General features: G+C 37.4%; 1 protein-coding gene across 7 annotated transcripts in view; it reads right to left on the bottom strand.

Annotated features, from left to right (window-relative positions):
* Positions 1–15,236, bottom strand: part of MTMR1 (myotubularin related protein 1) — a 39,052-nt gene that overhangs the window by 9,149 nt on the left and 14,667 nt on the right. For all 7 annotated transcript variants that reach the window (XM_058032535.1, XM_058032541.1, XM_058032540.1 and 4 more), the window contains 4 exons: positions 12,502–12,708; positions 11,646–11,738; positions 6,586–6,699; positions 5,021–5,197 (listed from right to left, as the gene is read on the bottom strand). In XM_058032535.1, coding sequence (XP_057888518.1) covers positions 5,021–5,197; positions 6,586–6,699; positions 11,646–11,738; positions 12,502–12,708 — 591 coding nt within the window. The remainder of the gene's footprint in view (positions 1–5,020; positions 5,198–6,585; positions 6,700–11,645; positions 11,739–12,501; positions 12,709–15,236) is intronic.

The raw sequence follows: 15,236 nt of genomic DNA on the forward strand, positions 1-15,236 counted from the left end.
CTAGAGAACAGGACACCTGTAGCAAAAGGCAATCTCAGATGATGAAGACAGCAATTCTCAGTAACAGACAATATTTCCACACTTCTTACTCCTGAGAGATCAAGAAAGAAGCCCTGGCCCCCTGGAAAAACAAGGGCAGAAATTATGAATTTTGGATAGCAAAACTCATAATTTCCCCACAGCTATCAGGTGGGAACTGGAACAACTGATGGATTTCCAGACTCAGGAAACTGCCCATGCTACCAGCTGATGCCACTGCTTGTTAAAACCTACAGCCCACTTAGATTTAGACATCTGAGACATGAGTGAGAGAAATGGAGTGCTTGCCCTTCAGAATGTGCTAGAAACTCCCAAAATGAAGATTATTTGCACAGTACCAGCTTCTCCCACTCTGTGCACATTCTGATGCTCACTATAAGATACCAATTTATTTTTCTTAGGTAACTACAGTTTCTTTCAGCATCCAGGATAAGCAGTTAGTCTGTATTTTATTCCATACTGATTGAATACTGAGACTTTCATCTATAGATAAAAATTATCTGCAGTAAACTGGACTCTGGAAATCTTGACTTGACACTGAACTAGAGAGAAACTACCAAGTACTGGCCAAAACCTGCCTCACCTCACAAGGAACTCTTTGTTTATTGCAGGGATGAAATCTGCTTTGCTAAGGTCACACTCAGCTGTCTAAGCCACAATTCCTTCTCCTGACATCTCCTGCCTCACTCTTTCACCCAAAATCAGGGACTCAGGACCAGCAGTGCCAAGCAGTTCCAGAGCTGTGTGATAGCTCTGTCCTGCCACAAAATGGTGGTAAATCAAATGTATGGACTTTCAAAAATATCCCAATGGCAACTTGCTGGGAGGGGAACACACCAGCAGTGACTGAAGGCAGGGATAAACCCATGAACACTCCATGTGCCAGCAGTAAGTTACATGCAGTAAGTTACACATTATCCCATTACATGCAGGATAAAACATTTCAGTAATTATGTTTTCCAGTTTATTGTCAGCAATTTTCCCAGTGACACTCAGGATCTTATTTGTTGTTTTCACTATACAATATTCTGTGTTTATTGACACTGAAGCACAGCTGACATCTGATTGCTCAACTGTTCAACACATCAAATCCTTTGGCAATAGCATCAAATAAAAGCAGCAATTGTAAGCTATTTATATACTTTATAGCCATTTCTGTACATACTGAACAAAAAGCTTTACTTATTCCTACCTCTCCCTTTACATCTTTAAGTGAGCTGCTAACCAGCCAACAGAATTTCCTGACTCTTGCACAGAAGTTTTGAGATTGCCTTTAGCAGATGATCCCACCACAGAAGCTGAACTGAATTTCTAGGTGATAGATGGTGCTAGCCTTTTACTCTGGATGACAGTCCACACACATGAAGAAAAGAATGAATTTGAAAAATTACAAGGATATCTGTAGTTTCAACATGAGCACTGTGGCCAAATTTACAGAACAGAGCTTGAAGAAAAATTACCAAGCATAGAAAAATTAAAAAAAAAAAAAAAACCAACATGAAACTAAAACTAAACTAAGCTCTGTCTTCCAAGCATTAAAACATAATTTCCAAGAAAGCATAAAAAGAACTAAACATATCCTAATGGACTTGCAAAGTTTGGTGACTAAAATGCACGATTTTCCTTGCCTCTCACAGCTTGGCTGGAAAGGACTGGAACTTTTACTCATGCTCTGTATATATGAATGATGGGGTATGTTAGTTGAAAAATGCTGCCCCTGCAGAGATCATGTGCATGGCTGTGTCCTCCCCACCTTCCAGAGATGCCCAAGGAGATACCTAATGACATCTGGCAGCCAAAACTCCTCAAATCAGTGTCAAGAGGATGAAATGACTACACAGAAAAGGGGAAAATACATATCAACAGAAAAAATTCAAAGGTATCATATCATCTAATGTATTCCAGACTAGCAGGGTCACCTGTAAGGCCATACCCACAGCTCCCACACCTCTGTATGACAGAATGGAAGAGCTTCTCTTCCACATGACAAATACAAATATACATTTCTCCAACTCAAAGAAAGGGCAAATCTGAAAAAGGTCTTCTCAGTCAATGAATTCAAATAAGACAGAGCTTAGATCTATCTAATTTTCTTGGGACAAGAAGCCAATAATGATGGAACACCTCCAAACTTAAACCAAAGAACATTTTATTTCACTTAAGAATTAGCATGACCTTGCTGAAGCACAATTTAGCAACAAGGGATGTCCACATTTAACCTAGAATTTTCCACAGTGTTCAGTTCTCAGACTCCTGAGCTTTGACCCCTATGGAAAGAGGCTGTGCGTCCTTAAGTGCACAACATCTACTGCAATACAAAATAAACAGGGCTCTTGATGCAAATAATCATGATCCAAACCACCATGTCAGGCTTCTACAAAGCTCAGACAGAACTGAAGTTATATCATTCTAAGCAATCTTTATAGAACATAAGAACAAATGCTGAACTCTCTATGTTCTAGAGCAATGAAGAATATGCTCAGACTGTACCACACTGGTAAAGGCTGAGACACAGATATTTGAAGACAGAGTAGAATAATAGAAAAACAAATAAATGTTATATCAAGTTAGCATTCAGTAATTTTCAAATTAAAAAAATTACAGGTCATATATGCTCATTCCAATAGAACAGGCAATGAAGCGCAATGAAACTTCTCTCAGCCCATTTGAAAATCAAGCTCACTAATCAAGTGGAAATGAGAAAACCTAAAATATTGCCTCCAACCAAAACCTGCCCTTCTGCTCCTGCGAGATTTCTCTCCCATAACACCAAGTTGGTTCAAAACAGGTATCAAAGATGCATTCTGATTATATTCAAAGTACTATTATTCATCTTTCCTTAAATTCACCTATTGGGCCTTTTCTCCTTTTTGGTGAGCACCTCGAAAAAAATAAACATGGTTTAGTTTTTTAAAGATGTTTTTCCACATGATAAAACAGTACAAGGTTGCCTTGAAGTAATCATCAGACAACTTATTCACGTTCAATGTTTAATTTTCTCTTATATTTAGTTGAAAACCAAGATAACACATTAAAAGGTATTCAACAAAATCACCTTTTACCAGTAGGCAGGGATGCCCATTGTTTTAATAAATCCACTGATTAGGAATTTTTTCACTGAAGATAAGTGAAGACCTGCTGGGTGTCACAGGGGTCACTGCCTTTTTTTCTGTCACTGAATGCATCTGAATGTTACTGAATTGGTTAACAGGGTGTGACACCAGACAATGCAAACACAGAGGAAAGCAAACTTATTATGCTGTGATTAATATATTCTTATTGCATTTAGTATATTCTGTGATTGTTTATTTATTTACTTGTATGAGTTTGTGCTTACATAATTAGACTGGTGAATGCAATTCTGAAAAAAAAACAACTTGTAATTTCTGCCTCTAATTTATCCAAGTAGATTTGAAACACTCCCAAATGTTGGTCACAAACATAAATTCAAGCCAGAGACAAGAGGAAAGGGATTATGTATCAAGGCAAAACTTACATGGCAGAATTAAAAAGTTGAAACACTTTTTAAGTACTTGAAGAAAAGCAGGTGCAGGAGAGCTAAGGCAGTTACCAGGAGCAGCACATTTTGCTCCCTTCAGCTGCTGATGGAGGGACCTGCTCTCTCAAGTGACTGAGGAGCATCTCCCACAGAAGCAGGCAGAGCACTCAGCAGTGAGCAGAGCTTTCACTAAGAGATGACAGCTCTGCTGTTTTCTCATTATGTCATCCCCACCCTCCCTCTTTTGGAGCAGGACTGGCTTTCATGTGGTTCACAAAGCCTGCTTGCTCTCAGGGCCTGGAGATCTTCATCGAATACAAGCCATAAACCAACACTACTGCAGCTAGTGCAAACACCTCCCAAATGGAATTCAGCACACAGGCTGAAGGAAAGATGGCATTTTGCTAAAGAGCAGCTGACAATTTCACTTGCAAATTATATAATCTAAAATACACCATCTTTCAAAGTTTTAACAAGTAAGAGAAACAAAGCAGCTCAGAGGAAACAAGTCAGTGAGAAAAGCAAACAATCCAGACTTTTCCAGGACCTTAAAAGCTATTTCTCAGAAATACCTCTGGACTTCTACCAGTGTAGGGGCCTTGAAACTTACCTTGGAAAACCATCTTTTACAACAGCCTCTGACTTGTGGATGTCTAATAAATCTGAAACTCACATCTCATCCTAACTGCTAGAAGATGAAAGCACCTTTTGAGCAATCACTTAATACAGGTAATTCGTCATAATATGCTTGGAGGTACCTTGGGATGTTACCTTAATAAAGAGATGGTGTAGCACACAGATTTTTTATGGTTGTGACACAATCTGAATGCTCTTTCTTCAGACTTCTAAGCATGAGAACATATGGAGCATTTATCTGATGAGATTTAGAGATTTATCTCAATAGCAGACATTACTTATAAGAACAAATACTGGATGAATCAAGGAGCATGTATAGGGAGTGTTTAATCTTTAGTATGCCAGCTTAAAACTACAAAAGTCAATTGAAGACAAGCATCCATGGGATGCTTATTTAGAGAGCCTGCAAAATGAGTTGGTTAGTCCAGTTCTTTCAGAAACTGCTGCTGTAATTTATGTCAGTGCTGGGGAAAGGGCAAGACATGATTAAAACAAAGGTACACAAAAACTAGGAGAAGGTCAAGGCAATAAACGTATTAAAAAGTGTTACAAAGTATTATAAAAGTAATCTTCTGACAAAAAAAAAGACAGTTAATCATTGCAAGCCAATACAGTGATACTGTAACTCCCTAGTTTGTGACAGCAGAAAAAGGAAAACATCCTTTTTCCATGTTGGACCACATCCTGCACTATCTTCATTACAAACACCTTTTTCCCTATCAGCTGAAATAAGTGCAACAAATGAGAACTTCTGTATTAAATGCTGCATTTGACACTAGGAAAAATAATAATTTCTCTTATTTCTGTGACCTTCAATAAAATATAAAGATGTGAGAGAGCTCCTACCTGAGGCCTCATCCTGGGGTTCCACCTGATGTAGTAATTCACCCACAGCTCCAAATGGTTCAGGCTGGCAACAGGATACAGGACATGGTTTTCATAGTTTACATAGAAGGGATTTGTGAATTCCTCTAACTGGCTGTTTATATAGGACCACAGAGATACAGTCTTTGTGCTCACCTCCTGATTGAAAAAAGGTAAAAAAAAAATAAAAATTAATGATATGGATTGCAAAGTTTTAAAATATGATGTTAATATCTGCATATCAGTATTTCTGTCAGAATTCTGCCTTATCAACTAGAAAAGTACATGCAGGCTGAGACACTTCCAGTAGCTGTTCACTGAACAGCCTTAAAACTTTAGCAAAACATGTGAACACTTATTTTGGTCCAAGGCTCATAGAGAAAGGAGATTCAGACATATTATCTTCAGAGACACTAAAGGCTAGTTGAGCAATATATACAGTACTTAAATACATGCTTACACACTGATAAACTGAACTAAAAAGATTAGCTTTAACAAGAATATCAGTGAAGAGACAGGGAGTTTGGAAGATCCAAAACAGTGTCTGTGAAAAATAATTTTTCATTCTTCCCATTCATACCATTTGCTCCTAACAAAAAATTGATATTATGCTTTAAACAGATTACTTGTACATTTATTTGCACTTCTAAAAGTTGTATTATTCTAAATTTAATCAGCATAATAATGGTTAGATCAAAGATTGGAAATCTGAACTTACATCAGATTCATCTTGCAAATTTAAACTCCTTCAGTGTTGTAAAGCATGTGTTTCTACTACTGCATTTCTCTATTGAGAATTGCATCTGACTATTTATTTATGAAAGAAAGCTGTCTGGAAACCCTGCATTTGCTGAGAACATGTTATTCAGCTCCATCTTGTGGTATTTACATGCAACTTTTCCCCTACAGAAGCAGTAGAGAAAAATTAAAAAAAAAAAAAAAAAAAAAAAAAAAAAAAAAAAAAAACAGAACTAAATATAACAAGGAGTTGTAACTTGCTCGAAAAAATGAGGCAGTAAAAACAAAAACCCACAAGTAAGCAAAAGTGCTCTTGGAATAGCAATAGACTTCTATTTTTTCTTCACAAACACATAATATTTCATTGAATCCTAACTTCATTAATTTAGATAATTTTAATTTCTGTAGTACTCAGCCACAAGTTCCATCCAGTTATGTCCTATAGTAGCCTGCCATGGCATCATAGGAATTCCTTCAGAAATAGTGAAAGAAATGCTAATATTATTTGATAATGACTACAAATTAAAATTTTGTGTTTTGGCTGAAAACACCTGCAAGAGGACTTACTGAAACCCTCAGCCCCCCAGACAGATGGTAACTAAAGAATTATCACCAAAGTGCCACCTCACTTAATAGCAGGGCATTCAGTATATATTTCTCATACTGTGCCATTTAATGTCTGCACTGATTTTTAAGACTGTGTGACAAATGTATTTAAACACACAGCTCAGATAATCTTAGGTAATTTTCTATGCATTTTAATACAAAAAATCAGAAAACCAAGAATGTGCATTATACTAATTATTTACCTCTTTTAATCTCTCTTTTTCACAGTTGCATAAGAAAGTCCCGAAGAGACAGCTATAAAGGTGATCCAGAATGGTGATCAAAAATAACTCATTGAATTCAAAGGCTGCAGGAAACTGATATTAAAAAAAAAGGGTAAAATTACTTTCAGCGTTATTTTAAGCAGTGTAGAAAGGAAGAAAACCAGACATAAGAAGTAACCAAATAATCCAGGTAATATTTTTGTCCTATGTAGGGATTATTTGCAGGAAAACTCAGCAATTTCAGTAACTCCCACTTCAATAATTCATTTCACCTACGTACTTCTCTAGAAATACTTCTCAGAGCTATACTTTACATTCATTATCCAAGTATACCAGAATACAAACATTAGCTGATGTGAAACTGGTGATATAAAGCAATCCATTTTAAGAAGCTCTAACAGTGTTCTGTTCTACCCCAAGCCCTCTTAAACATATGCTTTAGATCTTTTACTACAGAACAAGAAAACATTCTAGGGAGAAAAAAAAGGAAAAAATACGATAATGGCATTTAAGAGTTTTATTTCCTATTTCAACATGCAATGAACTGAATAATAAAGACTACTACACATACATTGTGCTTAACATTTAATTAAAACTTTTCTATCACTTTCTACTCCAGTAAGTCACTTTTCTCCACTTCACCCTGAGTTTACCATCAGCTATATACAATAAGCCTTGAATCCCTCTTCTTCTGTATGGGAAAGTAAATCCTGTACATCTGAAATGAAAGAACTCTTATTCCCCTGAGCACCATTAGGTATTTTATTCACAAGCACAGGTTACCTGATACATTCTAAGACAAACAGTCAGAAATCTGAAAATGTTTCTCCTAATCTGTAGAGCTCTAAAATTCATAAAGGAAGAAATTACTACAAAATGCATGGGCTGCTGCCCATTCAGATGGAAAAAGTCTTTCTTCAATCAAATTTTATGGTAAGACTACATGTGGCAACTACTTGATGTGCCAAAATAGCTTTATGTCCAGTGTGACAAGGGCAGCAAATACAGACATGGAATGATAGACATTTAGAAGAATAACAAATTGAGAAGACTTAAGGAAAACTTCAGAAGTAGCATTTCTCTCGTTAACAATAAAGAGCATGTAATAAGAGAATAATGTTCAGGATAAATGAAATAAACTTTGTGCATTCCCTCTAAAAGAGCACATCTTCACAGAAGTCTAAAAGACAAAGTTTTAGATCTGCAAGGCAGAATTTCCTGCTACATGGAGAAACCTTAAGTCAGTATTTCAGATGTGCAGAAAGCACAGTCCTTCTTAAGAGGACTGGTTTCTGTTTTGTGCCACTGAAGAACACTGAATACCTTGGCAAGTGCCTCAAGAGCTACTTAAAATGAAGATGACTCCTATAGTTAGGAGGAATAACAGCAATTGGGACTGTGGGTGAACTAGCTGATCCAGAAATTCCTCTTCAGTGTCAGCTGTGATTTATGAAGGGCAAATCTTTATTCATGTTGAAAGTAAAGAGTTGAATAACACACAATGGGTGTGCTTGTACTGAACCCAGAAAGAGCTAAGTTTTAAACAATGTTTCATAAAAAACAAGACTGATCTAAGACAAACATTGTAAAAGCATTCTCTTTCCAAGACTTCTCTAGCTAACATATACCATCTCTTGACTGAAAATTTTGAGTAGGGAGATTATCAGCACCATGACACAGAAAATGAAGGGGAGCCTTTTCTTCTATGACTCTGCTGCAGATTGTGCACTGTTCACCAGCACAGTGTGCTCACACTGGGGCTTTTCTTGCAAATCATGGGTTGTTTTCAACCTCCTCACTGTTTGTTTTCATAAGGCACAGAGGAAACTAAGATTATCAAAATCTCTTTTTCAGTCATGTTCATAAGTTTACTTTTGAACTTCCTTCTCTCTAGGAAGTCATGCCAAAACTTAATTACAAAACAATGATGTTAAAAACACAGCTATTAGTTTAAGGAAGCATGAACAGAACTTGACAAGCAGGTGTGCTGAACTAAGTCAGGAGAAAATTCCCTGGGTCTCAGATCTCAGCCTGCTGTGTCCAACTCAAAGCAGCAATCAGACACAGAGAGCAAAAATAATTTGCAAAGCATCAAAATGATATTTGGAAAAAACTTTGAAGACAAAGTGTCTCCTAGAGGGACTCCCTTTAACTGAAAGCATTTAATGAGCCCTGTCACATCAGGGTTCTGTGTTGTGACAGGTCCATCCTAATCAGAAGGAGGCTGACATGGCCACTATTCCAATCCAGTGAAGCATATTCAAAGTTCCATACATCAGTGCTTGCTCTCCAACTAGTTTATTAATAAGTGATAGCACTTTATTGAAACCCAGTCTTTGGATACAAGAGTGTACTGTTGGAGCTGATGTATCAAGACTGTAGAGCTTCTATTACTGCTGAAAAATCACTGACCTAAAAATGCCTTTCTCTGTAGTTCCAAGCCTATTAGTGTCTGCCTGAAGATTCAGGTGGAAAAATTCCCCAAATGGAAATTTACTTCTTCTCAAATCCACTAATTATGAGAAAACACATGGGTCATTAAAATCCCCCACTTGTTGCTGTGGGAGTTGTTGGGGGGTTTTTGTAAAGTGGCATTTAAAAAACGAAATTATCTTGTTTAAGTCTGATGGTGAGAAGTGGCATTTGAGTCAGAGACATGCAAAATACACTTCCTTTTTAATCAATGAGCTTATTCTGTACTACAGTAACATTGGAACACTTGGCAGAACAACTGTGCAATGGACAATAATGGTTAACTGAACACTAGGCAGAGGAACAGTGCACTGCTGAATCCAGTGAAAAATGCACCTACAGCAACAGCTGACACCCAGTAACAAACAGGATGAAACTTTCTGCTGACTTTCTGCAGACCTTCCTCCTGTGAGGGTTCAGTGCCTGAAAGGTAGGAAGGTAAACTGCAGGGCTACATGCAAATTTTACAGTTCTGTTTCATTTTTAACCAGGCATCAGTATTTCATCAGCTCACATGTGGCCTTTCCAGTTTGACATCTGCTACTCAGTATCACCAGAATTTACTAACAGAGGAGGGAAATCATTTCACCATGAGGTTTTTTATTAAAATCTGATGTCAATGTACTTCTCTCAAGTTCTCTGTTATTTTATTTGTGTGTCATGAAGACCATAAACCCAAGGGAAAATATAAGGCTGTCAAGGCCTATATCTCATTGTCTGAAGCTATCTGGAAATTTGTATCTTAGTGGGGAGTTAGAGATTCTCTCACTTAAGATGACTGTTTTAAGAATGTAATTCTTAGACCCCAAAAGAGCTTATTTGGTGGCTTTTAGCCCATGCCCAAAGCAGAGCCCTTACACCCTCCAGTCATTAACACTTACTTAAGCTTTGGAACACTTCACATATGTTTGCCATGAATTCTAAAGCACAAAACTATCACTGTTTTATGAGCAAATGATCTACACAATGATAAAATAGAATCCTGTTTTTCAAAGGTCTGTGTCAAGGTAATGACAGTCTTCACATCCATTCTCTAAGTGTTCAAGTCAATTAAAAAATTAAAGTAAGTGGGCAAGGACTGTTCAAGAATAACTTTTTCTATTTTTTTCCTGTGCAACATTAACAGAGGGATTTTTTTTATGTCACTGCTGTTCAGGAATTTCAGAACAATTTCTGGATCCAGGTTTTGAACAGATGTGGTATTGGCAAAATGTTGCATAGATTCCCCTCTGCCCCCATCCCTTTCTCTTTTTTAAAGTAGAGGCAACTAAACTGTTTATAGCAAGAAATAGGAGGCAGCAAGGGAGATCACAAAAACAGAAGAGGCTGCTCTCAATTAAGGATCTCCCCAGAGGACTTTTGTTCCTACCAGGTGTTTAGAACTGCTCCTCTTTGCTATTGTTATTAGCTTTCCTCTGAAACAGGGACAGAATTTTTCATTTATTTTCTCCAGCCATACTAAACAGCACATTAATGCTGAAATATAGATACACAGAAAGTCTACAAGACCCCCTGGAGAAGGGCCCAGTATAACAGCAGGGAACTTTCATAAAGCACCAAAGATGACTGTTTGGAATACAAGTTTTGCAAAGTATGATGTAAGTTTTAAGAACCACGCTCAGAACAAGAAGACTAAGGTAAGAGATCTGGGAGTGCTAGGATCAAATGGAACCAGACTGTTACCCTCCTCCCTTCAAATCACAAACTACAGAGACTTCAGTATAACAGCTTTTACCATAAAAGCACAGATCCTTGTTAGGCTTCAAGGAGGTAAAAAAAAGGAAAGAAGAAAAAAGAAAAGATAGAGAGGAAGGTAAAAACTAAAGGAGTCAAGCACCAAGAACTTCTAAATCACTTGGAAATAAAGCCTTCAGGTGGACAACCCATTTCAATAACCCCATTAAAGAATGGCAATATAAAAGCACAAAAAAAGCTTAGGTTTTTGCTCATGGAGGCACAAATAAAGAAAACGAAGACTAAATCCATTCAATAACTTAACATTTCAGAACAAAAATGAGAATCTGAATATTTTGGTACCTTAAGAATCACTAATTTCAGAGATCTCCCCTGATCTAGAAGTAAGAGCAGTGATGGAAGTAAGAAAACTTAGCAGAGAATAGGCTTGTGTGGTATAAATGTTGTCCTGTATACATAAGGATGAAAATGTTCACATTTGAGATATATATAAAAGAACTCTCTACTACCCTCAGGTCACAGTCAGTCCAGATTTTTGCTGTTTCTTAAGGACAATCTAAATCCATATGAACATTTACTCCACCAGTGAACGTACAACACAAATAATCTATTTCATCAACAACTCTTATTTATATAAACAGTAAACCCTTTTAAAGCCTGTTTTAAACAGAAAAAAATGCTGGTTTCAAGACAGGATCTCTACTCCAGCTCCCTGTACCTCACTTTCAACAGAAATTTCTCTCTGCAGCCACAGAGCAACAAACTTCAGGTAAACATGCTACTACTCTGTACAGGAATGTGTTCTCCTACACAAATTATGTTTCCAAGATAAAGACTGATACCTCACAGAAATGCACTCCTCAGCATCTTACCTGCCTTGTCATCTGCCAAACACAGTCAATGAACTGCAGGAAGATGGGAGACCTGTCAGCATCAGCATGATCGTCATCTCCGTGTCCCACTCGCTGCAAGTCAGAGCACACTGCTTTCAGCCTGGTCTGCAGTACCTTCCCAACTCTGCACAGCTCAGGAACTCTTAAACATGTTCCAGGAGTGAACAAGACAAGCAAGTCTTCCATAACATTAACCTGCATTTTTCAACTACTAAAAATGCCTCCCAATATTAACTTAGGGACATGCCTTCAGCGTTGAGCAGAGCTGGAAAGCTCTACCAGTTGCCTCTCCATCTTCTACTGCACAGCCACTGATTTCTACCAGTGGGTGAAAGTGGTAGGAATTTGTTAAGACTGAGCTGAAAAAATGGTTATTCTATATTCACCTGTCATAACTACATGCCACTTCTACTAAATAATCCTAAGAGTCAGAGCCCACAGAATGTCATAACAATTTATTCTAATTCCCCACTAACCCAACTGTTAAATAAACACTTCAACCTTAAATCAGAGTAATAACTCCAGCCATTTTACACTTTAGAAACCTTAATTGTTTTCCTTGGTTCTCCATAACGTAAATTATAATCCCTCATTCTCATAAAAAAGCCACATGACTTTTTCTCACCATTACACTCAACCACTTCATTTTTTTTTACTTTGTATTATACATCACATGGAGGTTTCTGGTTAAAAATGAATGGGTCACAGTTCTCTGACACACTCAGATCATTAAAAAGATACCAGAGACAATAACTAAAATGCAGCAGTGAAAAAACTGCAATTCAAAGTAAAAGCCCTGAAGGTGACAAACTGCACACTACATTTTCCAGCTTACCATTGCAAATCGATGTCCAAAACTTATCCACTCTTTCTCTACAAGCACTTCAAAGCCCTTGATGGTTCTGTAGTAGCTGTCCAGCATGAGCATGGCCAGAGCAGTGAGCTGTGCAGTCCGGTCCCAGCCATCACTGCAGTGCACCACTACAGAGGTTTTACCAGACTCGATTTTATCTGCAATTCTGACCGCTCCAGCAAGAAGCATCTTTAAAAAAATGAAGAAACAAGTGTATTAAATACTACCAAAACTCTACCCAAAAAAAATTAAGATTTTATACTCTTTAAGTCATGTTTTAAAATTTCAGATTAATTACATAATCATCCTGAGGACAATGCTTTAAATTAGAGATTTCCAACCAGTGGTGTGCATGTTCCTAGAGGTAAAAAGACTGTGTGCACTCTCTTGTTCAGACAGAGAGCTTACCAGCTCTCCATTACTAGAAGCACACAACAAATGAACCTGGGAATCCCTTCTCTAAATTAATTGATATTCTGTATTAGGATGAAAAGACACAAATACTGTAATCTATTCCAAAGGCTGAAGTTTCGAGGTTTTCAAAAGTTCACTTCACATTAATCAATCACTCTTTCTTGCTTAATTTTCAAGTTCAACTGAAACTACTGAGTTAAGAGAAAAGGACAAAGCATCCAGCTAGTCTGTACCAAAACAGAACCCAAACAAACCCAGAAACCCTTGACTGGTAGCCAGTTCTGATTTGCTGCTGCACGAAGTATACATGATATCCAACAGCCTGGATTTGCTATTATGGTAGAACTGAAGGATGCCAGAGGGGAAATACCAAGAAACAACACAGAAGTGTCTATGAGAGAACAGAGTTTGTGGTATGAACTAGTTAACTGCCAATTATTTCAGTTGGAAAGCTCTATTGCATTAATATTAACACAGTTTGGTCTTCAATAAAAGCAGAAAACAAATCTATTTAACATACAGGTATGCAATAGCTTGCTTTAAAGAGAACACAGATGCCTCTGAAGGAAAACAGTTGGAAATAAAACAATAGAACAGGTACAGGAAATGAGCAGGGAATGGGAGACAGAAACCACATTTACTATTAATTCAGCAGATATCTGTGGAGTATGTGAAGCACTTTATTCCACTTTATTCCAACAGCCTTTAGAAAACAGCTTCCTCTACAAATTTATTATTATTCTTTACAGATTTTTCAAAACTTGGTAACCATCACAGCATTTCAGTTAGGGCTCCTAACAAAGAACTGGCTTTGGACTGGTTTCCAAAATGAGAATTGAAAAATAGTTAATAGCAGAAGTTCTACCCTCAGACAGCAAATACTGCAGGTATGCAATAAGCACCAAGTGCCTCTACTCATGTTGTTATTCCTGTCTGCACACACTGAGTTACTGCTGCCTTCACTCCCAGACCACCTCTGGAGCACTGTGGGTGCCAGGGCTGGAAGGTGAATTTCCAGTGATGCATTACATTCAACTGGGACACAGTCACACTGGTTTGGGCCCAGAAAACAGCAGATGTGTTTAGAGTAAAGCTGTGGAGTGTTAGTGCTATAGCAAGCTAAATCAAAAGGCAAAGAACTCTTGGAAGAAATCTCAGAGAGACACTATCAACACTGTTAATACAATAATGGCAGCCTTTAAGGAATCAGCCTGCAGTTTCTGCTGTCAGGACCATTAAACTGAAGTAGCATGTAAGGGACAGATCCATGAAGAATGTCACACATGCATCAACTATTCAAAATAATTTAAAAGACATTTCCAATTGCTATGCTATTGTCACCTGTCTGACAGGGGTATCAAAGTTCACTCCTGTCACTGCCTGATCCAAGAACCCCACCAGAGTCAGTGGCAATGAAAGGTGACCACAAACACAAAACAGACAATTGTAAAAGGCCAGGCTGATAAGTAAAGTGTTCCAGATATTCAATGCTGTTAGAATTAGATTCCCAATGCTGTTTCAAATAGTTCAAATTCAAGTGAACAAAAAAATTAAACTGCTCCCAAAATATCATTAAATTTGGCTCCTAATTTTGTGTTTGCTCCCTCTACTGGCTCTGCTGCAGTTGTCAGAAACTGCTTAACAGAGTCAAACTAATGAATGATCCCAAACATGTTTTGCATCAGTGACATTTGAGCCAGCTGCTAATAAAACAAATTACACTCCATCCATATTATTCATAAACAGAGGATTGAATGTGGTAATGAAATAATCTACTCTACAATAATTTCAAAGGTTAGTGAAACTGACTGTAAAACTGAGTGTGGTAGTGATTTATTTTAATATTATGTTAAATAATAGAGCAGATGATATTCTGACAGATCAGTGGTTACAAACAGCTCATGAAAATGTAGGTGCCCATCACAAGAACTGCAACATTGCACTAAAGGAGGGAAGGATGAGAAAGACTGGAATTCACAGTCAAGTTCTTTTGGCAGTGGCTCAAATATACTCTGAAGTTCCCAGTGCATTCTTCCAAACAAGAGGGATAATCCTGGACTGCCCACAAACATTCCTTCTCAAGAAAATAAAACACAGCAGTAAATATGATACTGTATTATTGGGAATTAACTCACTATCTCCCAGTACACAGAACTAGAAATACTGTGTTATTATGGAATGCTTAAAATGCTGTGTTCTAAGCAATTATTTAAAAATTACATTTTTTCACAAGATTATTCTGATTCACAAGATTATTCTTGAGTTTCAGCATGATTTTAGCAATATTTTTGGAAGTGGAAGTT

This window comes from Melospiza georgiana, chromosome 12 (genome assembly GCF_028018845.1).
Source record: "Melospiza georgiana isolate bMelGeo1 chromosome 12, bMelGeo1.pri, whole genome shotgun sequence".
In the NCBI taxonomy this organism is placed as follows: Eukaryota; Metazoa; Chordata; class Aves; order Passeriformes; family Passerellidae; genus Melospiza; species Melospiza georgiana.